The following is a 10,283-nucleotide window of genomic DNA, read 5'->3' on the forward strand; positions in this document are numbered from 1 at the left end:
CAACGAAAACCATGATGGAAAACAAAACAAACGGCTGTTGCCTCTCCCCCCCAAATGCAAAATTCTAAAACCAACTTCAGCATTAGTTCTCGAAACTCCACCCACTATAGAGTGACGTCACACAGCTGTAGCCAATGAGAGATGATGCCTGTAGCAGAATTTAGTCAGTTGAGTTCTTTAATTTGAAATTCGTTTGGGCACGTACTTTCAGCGAAAAATCTGATGTCAGAAAGTTTATTTACTGTTCTTTTTAAAAGATATATTTGGTATAAAACGGGAACATAGGAAATAAAGGACATTTTTGAAAAATATAGGAAATATAGGACGATTTTGATGCTTTTTTTGAAAATATAGGAAATATAGGATATATAGGACTACTTCGACCCCTGTACGACTTAATACATATCTTTAACTTTGAAAAAAACATTGGTTCCCGAAGTTTTGTGTTAAATGTTTTTCACTGTATTATAACTAGGGTAACAACACCAGTAACAGACATGCTTAAGACGTCGCTCTCAGGTTGACTCAATTTTATGAGTCTTTAAATGTATTTAGACTTTTTAAACTATTTTTCTCTCATGCAATCACATCTCATCTATGTTTGGCTGCTTCTGGATCCTCTGAATTGTTTAATTCTATTTTTATTTGCTCAATTTCGAAAAAAGGTCCGACCCTCAGTAACAGACACCGACAATTTTAATGATACTCAGTAACAGATAAGATAAGGAAAGGATGAGTAATGGACAGAATTTTCCCTTGAAAATGTGCTAAAGTTTTTTTAATTTAAAATCTAAATCCTTATTCAATTCAACATTTAAAACAGTTCATAACCTTTCACCACTGCCGTTTAGATACCAACTGGCACATAAAATTCACTCGGATAAACACTAGCTAGCTAATTGGGCGGTAATTTACTGAAACATTAGATGGTTGCACTGTATTCATGGGTCGCAGCAACATCAGTTTCACCCGCCTAAAACTCTTATTATTTAAATCCAAACTTACGACTGTCTGTAACTGGCCCCTTGTCTGTTACTGGTGCCGATACCCTACGGTAGGCAAGATTTTAATACAATTTAAAATTTGAAATGAATAACATAAGAGTCATTCTTCAAAAAGTGTAACTTTTCTGTCACATGCCTTTTACAGTAAAAACTTTAAGGAATAATTCATTTAACAATGATTTTTAATTTTATCAAAAATACGTCTATTTAAACCTGCCAACAATTTTTTCATAATAATTTAAATTTTAGTACATTTTTGGTTCACAACATGTGAATTCTCATCTCAGTGGCATGTCACACACCTTGTGTGACTGTTTATGTTGCTTAATAACTTGTTTAATTAAAAGTACAAACTTATTTATTTATTATGCCTTTCACAAGTGGATCGATTATTTCAGAAAGGGCATAAGTCCAACAACTTTTCAGGAATCAATAAAAAGCGAGTATTTCATTCAGGAATGAACTAAATTGTACGAAATTTTTTATGACTAATCTAGCCACAAGTAGTATCATTACCTCACCATAAATTATGTTTCATTTTGTCACTGAAATTAATTTTAATTATTTTTAATTTGAACTTATGCCCTTTCTGCAATACATATGCTGAAAGACATGTTTACAGTGATAAAAATGTTAAATCAAGTGAAACAGATTTGTTTCAAACTGATTTATTATAGTAAAAATATTACAAAGTGACAAAAATAATTCGTGAAGTCTGTATTCATAAATTCATTATCTTAAGAAATGCATCATGTATTTTTCTCTTTCTCTCGTCTTGTTTTAGCAAATTAAAAAGTCTGGCGTAAAAAAAAAAAACAAACTAACAAACTGAGATAAAAAGCAAAAGTTTTACATGTGTATAAAATCTATACTCATATTCATCAAATACATCCTCCATGGCCTCTCCTTTTATTCTATTCTTCTCTTGTCTAAGTTTTGTGTACCAAGTTCAATGTACACATTAGTATGTCTATGTTCAAAATTGCACTGAGTAATTAACTTGATATTTGTTATTTCTTTCAACAATATGAAAATTTTCCTTTTATACTCAATATTGGCAAAGGTAGTTCAGACAACAAGCATTACTTCACAATATTCTCTTGAAAACCGTCTATAAAATAGCTAGCCTGAAACCGTTTCTTTGATGTTCTATCGAATATTTAAGAGTCATGAATGTTAATAATTGAAAACATTTGTAGCCCTGTAGAAATTTGGGAGATAAGGCTTCTTAAAAAATGAAAGGCACCTGTTTAAGTAGTTACAGATTTCATTGTTATCAACAAATTTGACGGTGAATCTTGAAGTAATTTCAGGATTTCACTTATAAGAGATTGGATTTCACATGGTTATAAACTGTCATATCTGTTGAACATTGGCTTTACTGTCCCAAAATCCCAGTCGCAAAGGACAAACGAATGTCCTCTCAGAGGAAAGTCATCAGCAATCTTGTTAAATTTCTTCAGTGTCATTTCTAGAAAAAGTCTCCTGCAGTGTTGTTCTTATTTCGGCAACGTACATCTCACAGAAAGCTTACAGTTTTTTTGCAGTTCCCAGAGTCATGTTAATAAAGAATTTGCCCTTGAGAAATTAGCAAATTTCATTTGGATTCCGTGATTTTGAATCCCCCTCTAACCCCCAAAACTGACGAACCTACCATTACCCAAATTATGTTAGATCAAAGGAGTTATTTGTTATTACTTCATCATGCCAAAAAATCTAGTTATTCTAGGATATTGCCATTGTATCTTAATATATCTTCCTTCGCGTTCAGTGCAGAAAGGGCATAAATCCGGGACTTACACCCTTTCTGCATTAAACAAAAAATGTGACCCCTAAATAAAGTGCTTTGTTGTACAAGAATTGACTTCCCTGCTACACTAGTCGATGTCTCTACATACAAGCATGGGAAAACCACAGCTAACTCAATTTGAACTCTTATAAATGCCCTTTCTGCAAATGATCAATTTAAGTGTCTCAAATACTAATTGTTTAAGTATATTTAATTTTTTAATATTGTTTTAGTTCGTTTTAGTAGGACAAGGAGTCATGTCACACAATAAATTCTCATGCCATTCCTCATTACCATGTGGTAGTAACAGGGTTGACAAAAACCCAGGTTTTTTTAAAAAAGCCCATGGACCCAGGGTTTTTTTTAAATAAAACTCAAAAAACCCCAACTAAATCTGGATTTTTTAAAAAGAAATGTGGGTTTTTTTTGTCTTTTTTAAGGAAAATGTGGGGTGCTTGCAGCATATTGTAGCGTAAGCATATGGACAAAGCACAAAAATTATCTTGGGCGACAATTGGCGGGCCCCGTCAATCATTTAAAGGGGTCTATTGCCTTCCTTCCCAAAGGTATTGAAAAATTAATATTTTTATATATAAGTGTGTGCGTTTTTAGTTGTTTTCCGATAAAATTTGCATTTAGACCCTTTGACCCATACTCCTGGAAAAATTTAAACTGGTGGGCTGGGCAGCCCCAAACAGCTCTACTGTTTTTAAGTATATGCTAAAAAATGTCAACTGAAATGAAGAACCGTTTTGTACAAATATCATATAAGTGCAATAAGTTCAAAAATCAGTATCTGTTAGTTAGTCTTACCCTTTGGCGTTTTGTCCTAACTATATTCTAGAATTTAGACTAATCAACATCGACAATCGTGAGACAGCAATTTTTTGTCCCTTTTTTTTTAATTTTTTTTTTATATTGCGGTGATCTTTTATTGAGAGTACATGCCATAAAGAATACTCAGTTTAAGGGGGTGCGGGGGTTTCTCCCCCGGGAAAAATTTGGAAAAATAGATGTAAAAATCCTGGGTTTTGAGGCCTTATTCGGCATAATTTGAACTAGAAAAATATCAGGAAAAATATAGCCAAATCAAAACTTTTTACAAGTTTCACACTTTTTTGCAAATCAAGAAAATGCAAAATAATTTTTTTTGGTTCTGCAAATCGTCGACATTGATCGACAGAGAGACAAGAGTTCGAAACGCATCATCACTTGCTCACATCAGCATTTGATAGAGTTAATTTTTGATCATCCCCCAAACCAAACAACAAACAAAATAACTAGTAAAAAATAAATAAAAACTCTTAAAAGAAATGGTGTGGAGATTCGGAAAACGGTAACATGAGAGTAAATCCTTGACATTCAACCAGTTTAAAGTTTATACACTAGATAAGAAATAAAATTGAAGCACTTTTCAAGTGCACTCAAAGACTTATTTAATTATTTTAAAAAACTCTAGAACAATTAAACTTATTTAAAAAACCTTCCAGTCTCTAACATTTTAATACTTGATCGTATCGTTTTACTAAGTTGTTCTGAACTTGTAAGAAACTTCTGTTTTAAATTTTTAGTTTTTTCAAAAACTGTAGATTTCTCACTGCAAGAGTTTTACTGTAAGTCAGCGCGGAGTCCTTTAGCTGCGGGGCCCTGTGCGGCTGCTCAGACTGCACGGCCCTGGAGCCGCCACTATCCATTAATTACCAGCTGAATACATCTTATTTCAATACAGAGCAAACTTTTGTCAGAACAGTCTTCAGTTAACAGACAAAATGTCTGCCAGGAACAGTCACTTGTGTCACAAGTGGATGGAGCTCGGCGAAAAACAGAACTCAAATGGATAGAGCAGCTGTTTTTCGCCGAGACGAACTGAGCTCGAACTCGGGCATGGGTCATGGCAATAATTTACTACTTCTCTTGTCATATATGACAATTCTAAGGATTCGTGCTGAAAGGTAGGTACAGTAGGGAGTTGTGGGAGAAAAAGTACTATCTCATTAAGTTTTCTCTACACATGATTTTTTTTTTTTAAATTGAAAATTTAGATTGTAAAAGTGCTAAATTTTCCACCAGAAAAGAAAAAAAAATGATTTAAGCGCTTCATTATGCCCCCCCCCCCCCCACGGATATACTGTTGCACGATGATTTTTTAGTTTTTAAACTGTGCTAGGAAATATCTGGAGAGGTGACGCGGGCTTGCCTGCAAGAAGAACATAAGTTAAAAAGTCAGAGCTTCCAGCCTTAAATAGAGGACCACCAAGAGCCAACGGCCCCTTGCCAGCCCCCTCTCTCTATAACACTTATAGGATTTATACTACTGGGACTCCGAACCCCTCCCCCCCCCAGGGGCCGGCTCCTCCGTTTTCGACTAGGCTGGCATGGCTGCTCGTCGGCTCTGCTTATATATCTATATTTTTTAACGTATTTAAAGCAATGATTCTTACAAACTGCTAAGTAAAATATTAATAAATTAATAGTTTTAAAAAACTAATAAACACGCTCTTATACATGAATGAACTAAAAAGTAAAAAATAATCTTTTAATATTAAGTACATTCAACAGGGAGAGGATGTCTCACAGAGTCACAGCTAAGTATAAATTACTTAAAATACACCACCAGCTCAGTTATTCCATCCGAGGACTGCAGCTTCGTGCTTTTTAGCAAACCAGATGAGTGACCGCAGCAATGGTGTGGTTCAACTCAAAGATTGATGGCAAAGCATGGTATTTTGTAGTAAGTTACCGCCCTAAGCCAGGGCTAAGGCAGAAATACTCTGTTTTAGCCCTGGCTTAGGGGGGTAACTTACTACAAAATAAGTATAAATTAGCTTAAAACAATGGGAATAAAATAATTGATCAAACAATTAACTTTAATGTAAAAAAGCATGGGGTGCTCTGCATTTACATATTTGCAAGGATTCTGAAAAAATGGTAACGTCTAAGCTTGCAATGAGAAATCTAAGACATCTGATATCAAGCACCTCAAACGATTTATGTGATACGATACATTAAGAGTTGGGGTTTTAAAGGGTTTTTAAATAGTTTATTAATAGTTTTGCTAAATATATTTTAATGTTGTTTGAAATAAATTGAGCTCGTTGCTTAAATTTTATTTTTTAGGGGAGGGGGAACGGAATTTTCATTTTTTCTATTCGTAGCAATTATTTTAATCTGATTCTTCCTAAAAGACATAAATCTTCGAGTTCCAAATAAAATTGTGCAAGAATCTTTGGATTATGTTGAGCGTCAGCGAGCGGGGAGTGGAGCCCCTAGTAATTTAAAATAATACTGAATCTCTTCAATGGAATAAATTTTCACTTGCAAGACAGGGGTGCCCATCTCCCCCAAAAGCAAGATCAAATCCTCCCCTCTCCCAATATCACAAAGAACCTCCCAACTCGGGTGCCCCCCAAAAACGAGAAACATACTCCTTAAAACATCCCCCTAAAAACTTCAATAGCGCAGTGTGCGCCACGACAACCCCTATGTGGGCACCACTGTGTAAAACAAATCTTATCTATAAAGGTATTACAATGACCTCATACACAAGATTATCATTTAATGGTTGCAAAAATCAGCTAAGGCAATTATCAATTATTATAGCTGTAGAAGTTTTTTTCTTTTTTTCTAACTGAAAAAAATAAAGAAAAAGTAAGTAAAAAGTACAGTTACATGCGAAGGTTGGGAGGAGCCGAGGGAGTGCTTTTATGAGGAGCAAATATAAATAATAAAAGTTAAAAACAAGAAATGGAAAAAGCGGAGCGCCGAACGCTTTCAACTGTACATTATGGACTGCATCAGAGTTCGTTCAAAAACCTTATAACTACTTAATGTTGCTGAATAAAGCAGCTTTTCTATGCAGCTGCAGCTCCTCCAGTAGTCTTTGGCTTTGAGCATGAATTCTAATTGATAATAGGAAAAAATTCTGTCAACACTAAACTGACAGCGGACGAGTAAGAAAATAGAATCAGACGTTTTCTCGGAAACGTATCAGCAACTCCCTCTCTTTTTCTGCATTGCTCTCTTCGGGCTCCCAAGGTCACACACAGAACAAAAACCCCTCATGTACCAGACAGAATTCTGCTTTAACACGTGATGAGAACAAAGTGCCCGTGCCACACAGGGCTACAAACACTGTTGAGCCATCCGATGTACTATCAAATGACAACCGGACGTGACGAGGAACTACAGATCCGCGGGCTATAAAGCAATTATTCCCTTCGGTTTTTGACACAAAATTAGCGTCTTTTTTCAGCGAAACAATCTATACAACGACAGTTGTATCCAGTTGTATCGCTTGTTTCTGTTTTCCAAAAAAAAAAAAAAAAAATAGGGAAAAGTCTCCGTCATTTGACTGTTAAGAAAAAGTGCCTTTGGCTTTTGGCTAACTCTCATAGCCAAGGGGTATAATAGGGAGTTAACCCCCCCTCCCAACATATAGCAACAAAATGACTTGTATCAACACTCTACAAGTGCCTAGATTGCATTATCCGACCTATAATTTCGAAACATTTTATATCACACACCCCCCCCTTTCCCTTTTCTCCCAAAGGAAAGTTTTTTTCTGCACCACTGAGGCAGTGTGCACAATATTTACCTACATGTAAGAGCATTTACTCTTTGTAGCTCTAAGGCGGGGGAGGGGGGAAGGCTCTACCCTCTACCACGAGGGCAATACCGCTTTCTTTTTATTTTAATATTATAAACATTTCTTTTCTTCATTCTTTGAAATTTACTACATGAAACAAATGTGGCAGTGACCCTCGTTTATTTCAAATCTTCTGTTTTTTTTTCTTTTTTTTACTTAATACAAAATACTGTCCCTACTTCGGTGCAATTTGAATCAGATTAATGTAATATTTCTGCATACAGAATTGATTCATGTGTCATGTCTTCTCCACTTCTTTTCCCCAATATTTTCAGATTTTACTGAAAATCTGAAAATGTTGCACATATTTATGCAGTCCTCTTTTTTCAAACACGGGATGACCGATTTGTAATATTCCGTTCGCGCGGCCCCACTCAGCGATTAATATTCGTATTTTCAGCATCGAATGCCGCCCGAAAAGAATCTCAGCTGTCTTTCACGGCCCCATTTATAATTTCTTGATAGCTGAAAAGTACCGGATGTTTTAGATTTCAGGTTTAGTGATATTGCTAGTTATGTTTCAGTTATTTTATTTTCTTTCTAAATTTCAAAGAACCCTGCCGCAATTTGAAACAGATTAATGTAATACTTCTGCATATAGAATTGATTCATGCTTTCTCCACTTAACAGATTTTACTGAAAATGTTGGCGTAACTTTTAAAGTTCTCGCATGTGTTTACACAGTACTTTTTTTTCTAACAAGGGACGACCAATATGTAATTGTTTATGCGGCCCCATTCGGCGATTAATATCTGTATTTTCTGCAACGATTCTTAGCTGTTTTTCGCGGCCCCATTTATTGTTTTTTTTTTTTTTTGGCTATTAGGGCCCCGATAGCTGAAAAGTGCAGGATGTTTTAGATTTCAGGTTTGCTGATATTGCTCGTAATGTTTGTTCCGCATTTTTTTCCATTTTGGGCTTTTATTTCTTGCATTAGAAATTAAAAAGAACCTAAAATCGGCGGCCCCTTTCTCCAAAAAAGTGGAGGGGTGTCACCCCCCCTCCCCACACACACACCCCCTTGCTGACGGCCCTGGCTCTGGGAAACATTAAGAAAATAAAACAAGATACAAAAATCTCAAGACTGAAAACTAAAAATTTCAGGAACTGATCTCTTGAATGAAAATGAGTAGGATTAACTGAGAGTTCATGGCACAGATAAAGTCCTTAGTAAATTAAATACCTTTAATTATGATCAATATAAAACCATAAAACAACATGGTTTGCTATTTCACACCTTATCATGGGTGCCCATATCCAAAATTTTAAGGGGGGGGGGGGCTCAGATATTTTCTCCATGGTTTACCAGAATATTTTCCTCATGGAAACTGATATCAGTACAGATTAGGGGTATTAAAATTTTACATTTTTAATAACTTATTGATTAATGGCTGGAGAAGAAATGTTTTTACATTTTTGCGAAGAAAAAAGTACTAAAAGCAAGAAAGTTCTAATTTCTAATGGGGAGGGGGCTTGAGTCCCATTCACACCCCATATGGGCGCCCATGCATCTTATTGTTGTATTGTTTTTCATAATGATTTGATTCATGACTAAAAGCATTATACTCTAAAATAAGTTCCTCAAACATATTTCGTTTTTATTTATGTTATTATTTTTTTTTCTCAAGAGGATAGAAAAGAATATTTAAGGGGGGAAAGAGGAAAATTTTTTTTACCTGTCATTTTCAAGCTTGGTCCCCACTTTGGATGTGAACTCAAATAGCCTGTGAGAAACAAACATCAATCATTCACATAAAATGTTTTCCTAATAACAATTTTAAAAAATTAGAAAATCCTTACCATTTCTCACGGCAAAGAAAGTTCCAGCCATACCTACCATAGCAAATGGCAAGCCTGAAAAAAAAAAAAACAAAAAAAAAACAGGATATTAAATTAAGAAAGCATTATGAATTTGAAATGTTACATAAATAAAATTTTTACTTACACCTGTAATAAAAACTCTCCTTGTTACATTCTTGTAATACTCGTACTTCTTCTGGTGTTAGTTGCAGTTGCTTTTTCTGAAATAAAAAGTAAATGTAAACAAAACAAAAAAAAAAATTTTGTTACACTAATTTTTTTTCGTATAAAATATTTCAGAACTAAACAGTTGTGGTTTTACTTGGTTTTCTTCGTGTTGAAAACGGGATTCTGATGTTCCATTATATGGGACGGGTGAACCAGTTTCCATTGTTTACGACGTAAAAACCAAAATAATTTTTTGTAAGATTTTAAAAAGAGCCGATTTCTATCATTTTTTGCTACCCTTCCCCTTCAAAATATCAACAAGAAGTTGATGCCAAACACGAAGAAACTGTCAAATTTAATTAGTTTACTAACGGTTGCAGTTTTCTAGTATGGAGCATATAGTATTTGGAAGTTTAATTTTTGTCCATTTTTCCTTCCTTCGTTTACCTATTTTAATCCGAAGAAAAAAAGAAATTAAAAATACAGCTATCATTATTTCGCAGCCTTATTAATGCAAACAGGGTTGCACATTCAGAGTTTTGAATCACATTCACATAAAATGAATTTAAACATTTCTATACATCAGTGCAGAGTCGTGCATTCACGCTACTTAATATGCCGATACCTTGCAGTTTGCTTTATGAAGTTTATTTATGAATTCTGCCGTGGGCAGATAAATGGCAGTAACTGCAAATATTTATTTTTTAATTTTTTGCATTTTTGTCATCAATTGTATGTTAGTTTTATTATACAAGTTTGCTTATTTCTGCCACTTCCGTCATTTAGCGCTGACCTCCTAGGATTCCTAGAGATCCTATATATCCTATAGCACTCGTATTTAGGATCTCTAATGGTTCCTTGCGGGTTAAAGGAATAA

General features: G+C 34.7%; 1 protein-coding gene across 1 annotated transcript in view; it reads right to left on the reverse strand.

Annotated features, from left to right (window-relative positions):
• Nucleotides 1-9,715, reverse strand: part of LOC129229650 (OCIA domain-containing protein 1-like) — a 30,789-nt gene extending 21,074 nt beyond the window's left edge. Inside the window, exons 1-4 of the mRNA XM_054864004.1 lie at nucleotides 9,561-9,715; nucleotides 9,384-9,459; nucleotides 9,239-9,292; nucleotides 9,115-9,162 (exon numbers count right to left, since the gene is read on the reverse strand). Of these exons, the coding sequence (XP_054719979.1) occupies nucleotides 9,115-9,162; nucleotides 9,239-9,292; nucleotides 9,384-9,459; nucleotides 9,561-9,629 (247 nt within the window). The 5' untranslated portion in view covers nucleotides 9,630-9,715. The remainder of the gene's footprint in view (nucleotides 1-9,114; nucleotides 9,163-9,238; nucleotides 9,293-9,383; nucleotides 9,460-9,560) is intronic.
• Between the last annotated feature and the right edge of the window lie 568 nt (nucleotides 9,716-10,283).

Source organism: Uloborus diversus, chromosome 9 (assembly GCF_026930045.1).
Source record: "Uloborus diversus isolate 005 chromosome 9, Udiv.v.3.1, whole genome shotgun sequence".
NCBI classification, from domain to species: Eukaryota; Metazoa; Arthropoda; class Arachnida; order Araneae; family Uloboridae; genus Uloborus; species Uloborus diversus.